Source organism: Vulpes lagopus, chromosome 8 (assembly GCF_018345385.1).
Source record: "Vulpes lagopus strain Blue_001 chromosome 8, ASM1834538v1, whole genome shotgun sequence".
Classification (NCBI taxonomy): Eukaryota; Metazoa; Chordata; class Mammalia; order Carnivora; family Canidae; genus Vulpes; species Vulpes lagopus.
This window is the reverse complement of record NC_054831.1, coordinates 18,317,295-18,332,721: the sequence shown is the minus strand read 5'-3', so window position 1 is coordinate 18,332,721 and position 15,427 is coordinate 18,317,295. Positions and strand designations below refer to the sequence as shown.

The 15,427-nt window shown below is 36.1% G+C and overlaps 1 protein-coding gene across 2 annotated transcripts in view; it reads right to left on the bottom strand.

The window, feature by feature from the left end:
* Nucleotides 1-13,614: 13,614 nt before the first annotated feature.
* Nucleotides 13,615-15,427, bottom strand: part of ADAM28 (ADAM metallopeptidase domain 28) — a 62,721-nt gene continuing 60,908 nt past the window's right edge. For both annotated transcript variants that reach the window (XR_005989457.1, XM_041767054.1), the window contains exon 23: nt 13,615-14,818. Coding sequence is in view for 1 of the 2 variants with exons in the window: in XM_041767054.1 (XP_041622988.1) it covers nt 14,798-14,818 (21 nt within the window). In the remaining variant the exon portion in view is untranslated. The remainder of the gene's footprint in view (nt 14,819-15,427) is intronic.

Below are 15,427 nucleotides of genomic sequence, written 5' to 3'. Positions count from 1 at the left end.
GGGAGCTGATGAATCTTCTGCCAAGTGGAAAATGGAAGATACCAGAAAATGAGTCAATTGCTCCCCACCCACAGACAGCTCTTAGGTCAGATCATCACCTTTTGTCCCCAGAGAAGCTGTGTTAGAGAGATAAATTCCTTAGATGCTACTTCCCTTGTGGGTTTTGATGGGAGAGCATGAGAAAGCCACAGCCAGAGATTAGTCTCATTTCCCCTGGCTTGATACACTGTACAGGGTTTCTACCTCTTCCTGACTTTATTCCTTTTTTTCATAGTTTATTTTTTATTTACATTTTTAAAATTAAATTCAATTTGCCAACATATAGTATAACCCCCAGTGCTCATCCCATCAAGTGCCCTATTCAGTGCCTGTCACCCAGTTACCCCATCCCCCCCTACCCACTTCCTGACTTTATTCCTGATTTCACCTGGACTAGCCCCAGTTCCTGCAGGTATGCTGTCAACACTGTGTATTCTTGGCAATGCTGGCAAGCAGCCAGCGAGGCAAAATTGCAGATTCTATTCCTCTTTCACTGTCTCTCAGACTAAACCAAACTGCTTACTATCTGTTACACACTACAGCCCCACACAGAAATGTGGAAGCAAACTCCCCCCATTCACACATTCTCCAGGGGATCTTGCCAGTTTTCCGAAATTCTTCTGGGACAAAGGAAAAGGATAGCTGAGCCACATCAACAATTTGCTTGACATCACTGTGTTTTGTTTTAATGCAAACAATATATACATGTATTCTTTTCTCATTACATTTACTTGGAGTTAGATCATTCAATTGATTGGGTCCTTCAAAACCTCTTTTTAGTATAGAACCTATTTGTATCAATCTAGCTTCATTTCTTCCTCTTTGCTTTTCCATTTCCTGTTTTAAGAAAGCAGAAGTGTAAACCAAACAGCTCATGTGCTTTTAGTTGTGAGACACTATTGCATGAAGTTGCTGATGGAGGGGTTATCTGAAGTCATCTGAGTCAGTGAGTGGGAAATTCACCCTCTGAACTTAGAGGCCTCAAATGTAAGTTCTATCATGTTATTTCCAGTTGCGACAAAATAAAAAGGTGCCTGTATCAGTTCAAAAGGCTATGTCTGGAAAATAAGCATATATAAAATGCTTGACATCATATATCATTAGGAATTGCAAATGAAAACAATGAGATACCACTACAAACCTATTAGAATGCTGACCAGAATGCTGACAACAACAAATATTGGCAAGGATGTGGAAAAATAGGAACTCACATTCATTGCTGGTGGGAAAGTAAAATGGTACAGCCACTTTGGAAGGGAGTTTGGCATAACATACTCTTAATGAATGCTCCAGCAGTTGTACTCCTTGATATTTACCCCAAAGAGTGAAAACTCATGTTCACACAAAAGTGGGTGTATATGGTAGTTTTATTCATAATCGCCAAAACCTCAAAGAAACTAAGATGTCCTTTAGGGAGTGGATGGACAAACTGTGGTACACTCAGAAAAAGGAATTCTATTTAGTGCTAAAAAAAGAGAACTATCAAACATGAAAAGACATGGAAGAAACTTAAATGCATATATTATCCAGTGAAAAAAGGCTGTATGAGAAAGGTTATATACTATAAGATTCAAACTACATGACATTATAGAAAGGGGAAAACATTGGAGACAGTAAAAGGATAATGCCAGGGGTTGAGGAGGAAGAGACTGAATCTGTGATGCAACCAAAATTTTTAGGGCAGTGAGATAGACTGTATGGTACTATAATGGTAGATGCATGCCATTATACATTTGTCCAACCTAGAGAATGGATAACACTAAGAGTGAACCCTAGGGTAAACTATGGACTTTGAGTGATAGAGTGATGTGAAAATGTAGGTACATGGAACATACAAATGCACCGCTTTGATAGGGATTGTTGATAGTGGGGAGACTAATGCATGTAAGGGGCAGAGCATATATGGGAAATCTCTGTACCTTCTGTACTCAATTTCTCTGTGAACCTAAAACTGCTATAGATAATATAAACTATTAAAAAAATGTTATGTCGGGATCCCTGGGTGGCGAAGCGGTTTGGCGCCTGCCTTTGGCCCAGGGCGCGATCCTGGAAACCCGGGATCGAATCCCACATCAGGCTCCCGGTGCATGGAGCCTGCTTCTCCCTCTGCCTGTGTCTCTGCCTCTCTCTCTCTCTCTCTCTGTGACTATCATAAATAAATAGAAATTTTAAAAAAAATGTTATGTCTTTTCTGTTTGAACATGGGCATGAAGCACAAAAGAACAAGTTCATGACAAGTGTGCATTGCAGTTGAGTGATGATTCCCAAATATTTGGCTTCCCCTCTAATTGCATGTGTCTTCTTGTGTATGCTTTATATACAACTTTTTTTTTGTTGTTTATCAACCATTAAGAGAGAAAAAAGACTCAAATTTCTTGTTCTTGATTATTTACAAGCTGATTTTTCAATATTTTCTGTAGCTTTAGTTTCTAATACTTTGTTTTCCTTCTATTCCAGTTAAAGCACTGAGGTTTTATCAAGAGCACCAACAAAATATTGTATGTTTAGAATTTAATTACAATACTGTGGATAAGAAGTTGAGATTACTGGAAAACACGTATTTTTAAATGCTATTAATCCAGTTATTTTCTTATTCCTGGCACTAATTTGCATGAATAATCAAAATCAATAATGGAAATAAAGCATAGGTAGCAAAGAGTGGCTGAAATATTCCCATTAAACCTTGGTTTCTAATCAGGAGTATTTTTTAAAGTAAAATAGATTATTTCATTGCTCACTTTTGGTCATTATTATATGGTGTTGGGAAACCTGGACAGATACATTCATGCAAAAAAAGAAACTGGGCCACTTTGTTACACCATATACATGTGTACATGCACACATTCACACTCAAAATGTATTAAAGACTTAAACGTAAGACCTGAAACCATAAAATTCACAGAAAAAAAACATAGGTAGTAAGCTCTCTGCCATCAGCAACATTTTTTTTGGACATGTCTCCTCCTGTGTGGTCAAGAGTAGCAAAAATAAACAAATAGGACTATATTAAGCTTAAAAAATTTGCACAAAGAAAGCATCAACAAAATGAGAAGGCAACCTATTGAGTAGAAGATACTTGCCAATGATATGATGATAGGAGTTAATATTACAAAATACATATAAAGAATTCATACAACTCAACAAAAAACAAACAACACCATTAAAACATGGACAGAGGACCTGAATAGACATTTCTTCAAAGAAGACATACAAATGACCAACAGACACATGAAAAGATAGTAAACATCACAGATCTTCAGGAAAATTCAAATCAAAATGACAATGAGACAAAACCTCACAGCTGTCAGAACAGCTATTATCAGAAAGAAATAAAAAGTGTTTATGAGGATGTGGAGAAGAGTGAACTGTTGGTAGGAATGCAAAGTGATGTAGCCTCTGTGAAAAACAGTATGGAGCTTCCTCAAAAAGCTAAAAATAGAACTACACTACGATCCAGCAATTCCACTTTGGGACATTTATCCAATGAAATAAAAACATGAATTAGAAAAGATATGTGTATCCCTGTATGTTCATTACAGCCAAGCTATGGAAGCAACCTAAATGTTTGCCTATAGATGGATAAAGAAGATATGGTATTACATAAATGTCACTCAACCATTAACAAAAATTCAATCTTACTATTTGTATCAACATGGCTGACCCGAAGGGCATATGCTAAGAGAAATAAGTTAGACAAAGACAAACACTGTATGATTTCACTTACATTTGGAATCTAAAAAACACAGCAAATTTGCAAATAAAACACAGATTCATAGATACAGAGAACTGGCAGTTGCCACAGGGGAGAGGAGGTTGGGGGATGAGTGAAATAGGTAAAGGGGATAAAATAAGTAGGACAGCATCGGGAATATAGTCAATGATAATCACTTTGTGTTGTGACAGGTGGTAACTAGACCTTATCAAGTTGATCATATCATAATGTATAAAAATTTTGAATCACAGTGTTGTACTCCTGAAACTAATATTGCATGTCAATTATAACTCAATAAAAACCATTACACATGAAAAACACTCTTGTTATTGATTTTTAGGAAATGAAAAACGTTATATATAACTTTGTTGTTCCTCATTTTACTCCAAGCAGAGTTGTTTATAAATAAAATCATTGTAGGGATAAGACACCAAATATTGTGATACTCTGTATATACTATAGTGAACAGAATGATCAATTCAGTGAGCCTAGGAATGATTCAGAATTCTCAAATAATCAATTGAGATAGAAACATTTGTCACTAATGGCTGTGCAGTGATATAAAATGTAAGCAATTTCACTTAGTGTAAAAGCATTGTTGCTTTCAGACTTAAATTCCCTCGGTAGAAAATTTAAATATGTTATGATGTACATTTACAAAAATTCCCGTAAGTACTGTTAAAATAGATGAAAATGCTTATTTTATTTGTTTAGTGTCGATACGAGATCATAGCCTGAGAAGGAGCTATTACTTTATTTCTCAATTCGTGATGTGCAGCTCAGTTAAAAATAATTACTCCATTACTTTGACAAGTGATAAAAGTTACTGACAAAAAGTGTGGGCAGATGCCTTCAACTTGAATCTAGGCATTGTTCCCTACTGGGGTTCATTTCTTACTGAGTATCCAGAGCATGGATTAGGGCAAGGAGCCAAAAATCTGTATATGTGAAATACCTAGGGCCTACTGGCATGAGAGCCCAGGAGAAAGACAGAGACCTATTCCCAGATTTAATCTGAAATTAATACCATCATGAAAACTTCAATCAGATCTCAGAGACAGAAGAGCGGTACTCTGGTTTTGCTTTGTTTATGTGGTTTTATTATCCTTCTTGATAGAATGTGTGTTCTTTATTTAATGGACACTACAAATCTAGAATCAATCCTGTTTACTTCTCATTTGTTTACTTTTTTGTTTGTAGATAGTTTAGAATAAAACTTGGAGCTCATATTCATCATACTATTATATTTCACTGGTGTCATCTGATCCATGGCTTTACAATTTCTACAACGTTCTTTGCTTTCATGTTTTCTGTTTTCTTAACTGTTTCTTTTGCTTCTGTTACACTTTTCTAAATCTCCTCAATTTGTGTATGCACAAATGTGTGTGCATGATTAGTGCAGGGTGGTACCTTTAAACATATAAAGGAGCTCATTAAAAATAAATAAACTGTTTTAACTTCAGTCTAGCCTCAATAAACCTGATGAATCATGACTTCATACATGCATTGTTGAACCTCATTCTCTCCCTAAAATGCTCTTTCCTCCCTTTCCGTTAATAGTCTTGATAAACTACCTATATTTTAAGATTTAAATGGCACCTCCCTGAGAAACATTCTTTTTAAGATTTTATTTATTTGTTCATGAAAGACACACAGAGAGAGGCAGAGACATAGGCATAGGGAGGAGCAGGCTCCGACAGGGGAGCTGGATGTGAGAATCGATCCCAGGACTCCAGGATCACAGCATCACGACCTGAGCCAAAGGCAGACGTTCCACCATCTAGTCACCCAAGTGCCCTTCCTGGGAAACTTCTCATGCCCTCCTTAGATAAGCATTTCCTCTAAGTTCCCTTGTGCTGGTATTTTAGCAAATACCTCTATTTTACCTCTATTTTAGCAATTACTTGATTTCTGTATTTATGTTGGTTTTAAAAGGAGGCTGTGAGTCCTTGGGCAGCAGGGGAAGAGTTTAATCCTTCCATTCCCAGTGGCAACATAATAAATGAGGGTTTTGTAAATGTTGGAATTAAAGAACAAAAGAAAACAACCAGTACAACACATAAATCCAGAATCTTGATGGAAGACCTTTGTTAAACAAAGACTTTTTGAGGATCTCCATTTTCTAGGCTCTCTGGTGATCACTAGTCACAAGAATGGGGACAAAAATCAAGTGATTTTCAGAAAGAGTGAGCAGTCAGGGGGCCTAAGATTTGACTGCAACATGAATTTTCACTGGAAACACTGTATAAAAAATAAAGTAATATAAGAAATGTGTATTAAAATAAAGCAAACAGTAAAATAAAAACAAACAAAATAAATTGTGGTTGGAAATAAAATGGAATGCCCATACTTGCAATATAATATCAAATATGCCTTTTTGTGCAAAATAGTTTTGCTGCAAGCAATGTGGTTGTGTAGAAGGAACTAAAAACTTTGATTCAGAATAATTGGATTTGAGTCCCTATTCCAGCACTTACTTGCTGTGTGAAGTAGGGAAAAACCACCTATTTTCATTTTTATTTTGGTTTCTCATCTGTTAAATAAGGACAATGATTCTTCACACGGATTTGTTGTAAGGATTAAGTGGAAGTGAAATCATACATACACACATCCATGTATGTTTCTATAAATCATACTGCATGCTACAAATGTAAAGTTTTATTATTATCCTATGATATTCTCATTTTAAAAATCATCAAATTGACAATCAGCTGAAATTTCACTGTTTCTAAAGTTTCATGGATTTAGTACATATTCATTTCCTCAAATCATCAATTCAGGATTATTGCACAGGACCGCCTCAGGTCTAAGCCAGTGTTTGATTTTACCCAGAAGTTCTGCTTGATATTTAGACTTAATGTCCCAGGAGAAATCTGAATAGAAATGTGGAGACAAATTCTGAAAGGACTTGTAGAGGGTGAGGGAAGGCCACCCCAAAAGAGGCCACTAGAGCACGAAATTTATTCTGTGTTGAAGGCAATTAACAGCCCTAGGAAGCTCAGGAGAAACTTGTGCTTCTCCCTGAACTACACAGAAAGGTTTAAATTGGAGGGCTTTCCTAGAATAAGGCTTATTAGCAGAGGTAAATTTTATCAGAGTGATCCATCTGTATGGGAGGGCAAACATCTAGTTACCAAATACCTATTTTTCTTAATGTCCTGTAAAGGGCATTCCTTTTCTCTGAAGTCCCAGATATCTCTCTCCTTGTTTCAGAATGACATTTACATCTCATTTTGCCTGTCTTTGCAATTTCCTTGTGTGTTGGATCCTCCTTACATACTCTATTAAATTTGATTTTCTCCTGTGAATCTGTCTCCTGTCAATTTGGTTCTTAGTCCTTGAAAGAGACAGGAATTCTTGCTTCCTGACACATTTCAGAGGAAGAATGAAACACCGAGAAAGACATAGTCATCATGAAATATGTACAAATAATGAGTAATTTTGCCCAGATTCCCACTCAAAGCTGGTGAAACAGTAGCCCACACAGAAAGGCCTCACTTCTGACAAATCCAAGGATAGAATCATCCTTTTAGACAATGGACTTCACTTCTTTTTCATTTTATATATTTTTTTAGATTTATTTTTATTTATTCATGAGAAACAGGAGAGAGAGGCAGAGACACAGGCAAAGGGAGAAGCAGGCTCCATGCAGGGAGTGACGTGGGACTCAATCCTTGGTCTCCAGGATGACGCCCTGGGCTGAAGGCAGTGCTAAATTGCTGAGCCACCCGGGCTGCCCCATTTTATATTTCATACTGCCTTTACATGTTTCTAAAACCCTATTTGGAAATTGGTAAGTCATTAATTGTTAATTCCATTTCATGGATGAGGAACTTTCAAGATGCCCAAAGAATTGAAATTATTTGTTAAGTCTGAAGAGCCTTTTATTGACAGAGCTAGGGGTTTGTCTTTGCTTTTTACTTCCCTTGATTTCCTTTCTCTTGACTTGCCCTGTTTTCCCATCAGATTCTTTAGCTATCCATTGGATCTGCTCAGCTCTGCCACTAGCAAGTAGAACTAAAGGAGTCTATGCCTAGAATTGACTTCTGTAGACTCCATTCCAATTATAGTTACAACATGTCCCAAAAGACACACAAATCTCTGTGAGCTACTTCACAGCAGTTAAAGAGTTTAGAAAGCCAAATTGGTGACACACATTGACTTATAAGGGAAAAATGCTATGTGCTGAATTAGAACAGCTTGCCTGTGAATCAAGTCTTTGCTATGAGAAATACAATAATTTTTACAATTCAGAAGCTATGACTATTTTTCCTCAAAAGTTACTAGGACATCAGGAAGAGACTATTATCTACAGCCATAGTGTCACCACCATGTTTTTCACTGAGATATATTCTTGAACTCTCTTGTTATTCGGGGTTGTACACCATGGATTTCAACACTGAGCTGAGGCAGAGGGTTGATAAGGCTAAGAAAGCAACCTCAGATATGGTTCTTTGCTAAGACAAAGATAGAAATAACCCTGATTTAAAACAAGGTTCTAAAATGCTAGGAATAAAGTAAGTAAAATTGTAACTTAAAATTATGTTCACCATGAAAGAAATACAGTAAAATAAAGTGTCAAAAGCATTATTTGTCTGGAAAATGAGGAAGGATAAAAGCAATCTTAATGTGAATGAGTATGTGGAACTCCAGAAATTATCCCCAGCTGCTTCAAACAGAAAATAAATATAATGAAATGATAATAGACTATCCAACCATGAAAAGAATGAAATTCTGGCCCATTCTACAACATGGATGAACCCTGAAAACAGTGTGCTACATGCAATAAGCCAATTATATAAATTAAAAAATACTATGTGACCTCACTTATATTAAGTTCCAAGAATAGGCAAATTTATATGGACAGAATGTAGAGTAGAGGTTATTAGGGGTGGGGAAAAGAGTAATGGGAAGATATTTAATGGATACAAAGTTTCTGGTTCGGGTGATAAACAAGTCTGAAAATGGATAGTAGTGATGATTGTATGGCATTGTGAATGTACTAAATGCCACTGAATTTTAAGCTTGAAAAAAATCAGAGAGGAAGACAAACCATAAGAGACCCTTAATGCTAGAAAATAAACTGAGGGTTTCTAGAGGGAAGGTGGGTGGGGGGGTAGGGGTAGCTGGGTGATGGGTATGGGGGGCATGTGATGTGATGAGCACTGAGTGTTATACGCAACTGATGAATTATTGAAAACTGCATCTGAGACTAATGATGCACTATAGGTTAGCTAATTGAATTTAAATTTAAAAAAAGAAAATGGTTAAGATGGTAGTTTTTTTGTTACGTATATTTAAAAAAAAAAACACAAATAACTAGATTTTAAAAATAGGTAAAGGACCTAAATAGACATATTTTCCAAGGAAGGCATGCATACAAATGCCTATATCTGTTGGTCTATGAAAAAGCATTCAACTTCACTAATCATAGGGAAACACATCAAAACCACAAAGAAATACCACTTCACAACTGCTAAGATGATTATTACCCAAAAGTCCAGAGATAAGAGTCTGAGAGGGTGTTGAAAAAGAGAACCCTTGTATATTGTTGGTTGGAATTTAAAGTGATACAGACACTATGAAAAACATTATGGAAACTCTTCAAAAAATTAAAAATTGAATTACCGGGATCCCTGGGTGGCGCAGTGGTTTGGCACTTGCCTTTGGCCCAGGGTGCGATCCTGGAGACCCGGGATCGAATCCCACATCAGGCTCCCGGTGCATGGAGCCTGCTTCTCCCTCTGCCTATGTCTCTGCCTCTCTCTCTCTCTCTCTCTGTGACTATCATAAATAAATAAAAATTAAAAAAAAATTGAATTACCATATGGCCCAGCAAATATCCACTTCTGGATATTTGTCCAAAATAATTGAAATCAGAATCTGGAAGAATTATCTGTAATCCCATGTACATTGTAGCACTATTCACAGTACCAAAACTGTAGAAACAATATCAAACATCCAACAGTGGATGATGGATTTTTTAATAAGATTTATTTATTTATTTTAGAGAAAAAAAAGAGAGAGAGAGGAGAGAGAGAGAGTATGCGCTCAGGGGGAAGGGTGGGGGGAGAGAATCTTCAAGCAGACTCCCTGCTAAGTGTGGAGCCTCACGTGGAACTGATTTTAAGACCTTGAGATAGTGACCAGAGCTGAAATCAAGAGTCAGATACTTAACCAACAGAGCCGCCCAGGCACCTCTGGATGATGGAGTTTTAAAAATGTGATATATACATATAAAGAAATACTATTCAATCTTAAAGAAGGAAGAAAATTCTGTGATATGTAACAACATGGGTGAACTTGGAGGACATTATGCTAAATGAAATAAGCCAGTCGCAGCAGGACAAATATTGCATGAATCCATTTACATGAAGCATCTAAAGTAGTCAAACTCATAGAAGCAAAGCATAGAATTGTGATTTCCAGGGACTAGGAGAGAGAATTGGGGAGTTCCTAACCAGTGGACATAAAATTACAATTATGCAAGATAAATAAACTCTAGGGATCTGCTGTATAACATTGTGCTTATAGATGACAATGTCACATTGTATACTTAAAAATCTGTTAGGAGGGTACATTTCATGTCAAGTGTTCTCACCACAATGATTTTTAAAAGTTTATTAAAAAAAAGAGTTTGGATTTCAACACTAGGCATGAGAGACAAAAGAATCAAATTTTAACAAGAAGATGCCTTCACAATAAATTACATACCATAATTTTCTTCTGCTTAGGGATTTAGCTTCTATAACAATCTTACTTACTTAGCATGATAATAATAGTAATATTATACTAGGTATGAGCAGCTTAGCAGACCGCCTGGGGCTAGTTGCTAAGCAATGTCTAAAGTTGTCATTGGCAAGGGAAGGTTTTTTTCTGGAAGCTGCAGAAAAGATTAGGCAAATTCAAGAGCAGATATGCCAAGATGGTTTCAGATTTTGTTTATGGAGGCCTTCCCATAATGAGTCAGGAAGGCCTGATGAGATAGATCTCAGTATCACCACAAGGTGTGCCATTCCTTGTGTGGCCCAGGTAGACAGTGTTAGCTAAGAAGAAAAGAGAAACTGGGCAGAGGAGAATACGCAAAATTTATTCAGGGCCCCAGCTACTTACAAATTACACTCAGATACAGAAGTTGCTTTTCTAATTGAATTTTAAAAGTAAAATTCTGGAAACAAAAGGCAAAAATAGTTTATTAGCAGGCTTTTATAAAACTGAAGTGAGATAAGAGAAGATAATGTTATTAAGGAAATGTGAGAATCTATTATAAAATGCCTCAGAATTAGTAAAAAGGGACATTTATAGTATAAAAGGGAAAATTAGAAATTTAAAAGGTAAACTTAAGGAATTCTTCAAAGAGACCAAGGGAAGCAGGCAAACAGATGTGAGAAAGAACATGATATATGAGAAAATTGGATATCAGAAATCTCGTATAGGTAACTGATACACTTGAAAAAGAGACAATAAATGAAAGAGAATTTAGAGAGAGGAAAAATTTTTGAGATGACGGAATTCCTGATAGTGGTTAATTATGTCTAAACCAGTCCGGAGTATTTGAAACATTTGATCTCTACTCCTTTGTAGTAGTTATCTATTGCTGTGTAACAAATTTCCCCAAACCATGGCATCTTTAAAGAACACATTAATTTTCTCAGTTTCTGTTTTTATAAAATCTGGGCAAATATTAACTGAGTCTCCTGCTTCAGTCTCTCTCATGAGGTAGCGATGAGGCCCAACTGGGCTGGGAACTGCTCCCAAGATCATTCAGTGGTTATTGACAGAATTAGTTCCTTGAGGGGATCCCTGGGTGCCACAGCGGTTTGGCGCCTGCCTTTGACCCAGGGCGCGATCCTGGAGACCCGGGATCGAATCCCACATCGGGCTCCTGGTGCATGGAGCCTGCTTCTCTCTCTGCCTGTGTCTCTGCCTCTCTCTCTTTCTCTCTCTCTCTCTCTCTGTGACTATCATAAATAAATAAAAATTAAAAAAAAAATTAAAAAAAAAAAAAGAATTAGTTCCTTGAGTGTTGTCAGACTGACTGGCTCAGTTCCCTGTTGGCTGTCACTCAGGGGCCACCCTCAATTCCTTACCATATAGGTGTCATTATTACTCACATAAGATAGCTCCACCCTTTCCATAATTTCTGATTACAGCTAAAAGTTGTTCTTTTTCATTCATACTTCACACAAGTTTGTCATTTCATCAAAGTTAAAAGCATTTTCAAAAATCATAAAAGCAATAACTTGTTGAAGTACTAAGGAGTATTTAGAGGAACCATATGGTCTATCAGTCATAGAGTACTTGAAAAGACCATAATTTAATCTATTTTTCTAAAGTAGAGAAAGTGAAAATAACTAATTATAATAGTAAGTTTCGTGGCATATCTGAGGTGGTTAAATGTCATGCTGTGGAATTCTTTTAAACTTGGTAAGTGGCAGGGGCACCTGGTGCCTCAGTCAGTGATTGAGTATCTGCCTTTGGTTCAGGTGTGATCCTGGGGTTCTGGGATTGAGTCCTGCACAGGGCAAGCCGCGGTGAGTCTGCTTCTCCCTCTGTCTGTGTCTCTGCCTCTCTCTATGTCTCTCATGAATAAATAAATAAAATTCTAAAAAAAAAAAAGGTTGGTAAGTGGCATATCTCATCTGGAAATAGGACTGTGAAATCAAAGTCTTTGCTTTAAATTGTCTAAATTGTTCTACAGTTCTACTTAGTAGGAAACTCTGTAGGGCTTGGGTTCAAAGTCTTAGGATAAGAGAATCATTTCCCCATCAGTGTCCTCCAGTTACGTGTCTTCATAAGGAGCTATGAGATCTCCACATCATAGACTTAGTGTCATCATTTCCGAATTTACAAGAAAGTTCTACTTGAGAGCATATGTTTTATTTCTAGCTCAGTTCGTGTGGTGGCTAACTGAAGATTCATACGTTAAAGATTTCCATTTTATTAATATTAAGAGGAATGAGACAAGGACAAGAATTAAAATAAAAATAAAATAAAAAAAAACCAAAGAAATAAATCAAACAATACAGCAAAGATCCATAGGTTTGTCTTAAGTAAGATTGTGGCCTCATGGGAAATAGGGATTTATTTCTGGGTTAGGACAAGGTTTTCCAAAACATCACCCCACAGATAAAGCCATAGTTTTTAATGTGTTCTCAAGTAAACTCCCACATGTAAAGAAAGCCTGCTATAATAGGAGACATTTGACAGATGGACTCTGGGTTTGTTGGGGATTGAGTTTATATAGAAACTCATACTGCAGAGAGAAATGAACTTCTTGTGGAAAAAGAAGTCCCCCCCACCCTTGGAAAAGAAGGAGTATGGGACTAAGTCCGTGGTGGAAACGGGTAAAGCAGGCCAAGATTAAAAAAAACAAACAAACAAACAAACAAAAAATTGTGGTGATGATGAAGTGGCCCTAATTGCACCTGTGGAAAGCATGTGCCCTAATAATGGAAGCAGCAACTTTATTAGTTAGGATAATTTCTGTAGCAAAAAAAGAAACAACTTCAAATGGCTTAAACAATATAGAAATTTTATTGATCACATTATAGGACATCCCAGCAAAGTTTAGGGTAACTCCAGCAGTTATTAGCCTACCATTTCAATGACATCATTAATAGATCGTGTTTTATTCTTTTTATCTTCCTGCTCTATTTTATTCAGTAGTATATCAGTCCTGCCCTCATAATCACAACATGATTGCAAAACTGCCAGATAGACTATCCAGATGCCAACATCCAGAGGAAGGGACAAAGCTATCTTTTGAAAAATTTCCCGACTTATCTTTTCTCTTATCTCACTGGCAAAAAAAAAAAAAAAAAAAAAAAAAAAAAAAAAAAAAAAAAAGATGGTGGCTGGGGGAGCCATACACTTACCAAATCAAGCACTAGGAAGGGAAATAAGATGATTATGATTAATTTAGAATGACAGAGATTTATCCTGGAGATGGAATAAGGATTGCCTTTTCTAAAATATGAACAACTGAATAAAACTGTTGTTCTAAAAAACAAGGAAGAATAAGGTTATTTGGAAGGCAACCAACAATGTTTATTCCAACATCAGTCAGCTAAGCTAATGATTGCTATGAGCATTCTTATTCCAATGCTGCCAAATCATTTGATTACTTTTATGAAGCTGGAAATCTGGATGTTTATGCAAGATCTCCCAATTTTTAAATATTGGCAATAAATTCAAAACATTTAAAAATACTTTATGACCAAAATTACTCCAGCCAAATAAAAGAATTCTGTAGTCCAGATATGTCCTGCAAGCTACTTGTTGACAACCTCTGGTTTATGCATTAACTTATGTAACTAAAACTTTCTCTACTTAGAAAGTGAAGTTCATCTTAAGCTTGCCAGTCACTGAATTATACAAATTCCTGGGGAAATTTTTTTTGAATAATAAAGTTTTATTAATTTGTAGCAAACTTCAAATGGTACAGCTAATAAGGATTGCAAAATATAATGTAGGAATAAGATGTTTGATCAATCAGAGAGAATGTTTATATATTTTTGTTCCTAGGGCTCTAATTTGACAGGTTAATGGTTAAAACATCAAGATGTTGCTAGTCATCTAATGATAAATATACAATTTTCTTCCATTGCCCCCAGTTTCCTGTGATTTCTTGGGGGATTTTTTGTTTGTTTTAATTAGAGGGTAAATTATTTCTTACTAAATGAGAAAATCAAGATGTTCAAAATATTTGAGGAAATATTAGCCAACATTACAATAAGAAAAGGGAGGATGTCTAGAAATGTCACCTAATTAGAGATTTCAGATTCATAGCTGCTGGTTTAGAATCCTCTTCTTTCTCAAGAGTATGGAAGATAGAGATTGCAAATTCATACAAAGATTCTCAAGAGTATATCTCTCTTGAAAAATTCTGTTTAATCTCCTCAAAGTATAAGATGAATCAAGAAATGTTAACATCCTTAAGTATCAAGAGCAAATAATGAGAAAGTAAGTATATTTCTCTTCCATCCAGATTATCCAGTTTTCCAAATTGATCATTACCCCATCCATCCTTGCTTTGTTGCTGCTTTAGACTTTTGGATCGGACCCCTGAAAAAGACAAAGTTCTTAAATTATCAACTTAATTCTAAAAACTTAGATATTCTCTAACTTTGAACTATTAAGAAATTAAAATCAATTCTGTGTAGTCACACTTTCTATTTTATAGATCATTTGATATTTCACAGTGAAGCAGTGGAAACATGTGAAGGCAGGGAAAGAATGTGAGAAAAACACCACACTGGAATTCAAATATACATCTGATTAATTGCTGTAAAATGGAAAAGATGAAGGATCAAGAGAAGAGTTATGAGACACTAGGTAATTAACCTATGGGAGATGTCCTCTATCTCAATTCCTGAGGAATATTTCTGAGAAAATAAAGAATATTGGGATCATCAACACTTCCTAGCTAAAACTCTCCCATCTTCTTCCACTTGGTTTTGACCACACAAAGAAGGGAGACATATCTTAGATCCTATAATCATACACATACTGTTCTTCATGAATATCTTCTAGGAAGATAGGGTTAGAACTTCTCTCCTTGATAGTAGGAGTGTGACAAGATTACAGTAGTTTGGCTATGGATCTCTCACTTTATTTTATCCTTAAAAACAGATGGAAGTATTTTTGTGGTATTATGATATATTAAAGACAAAA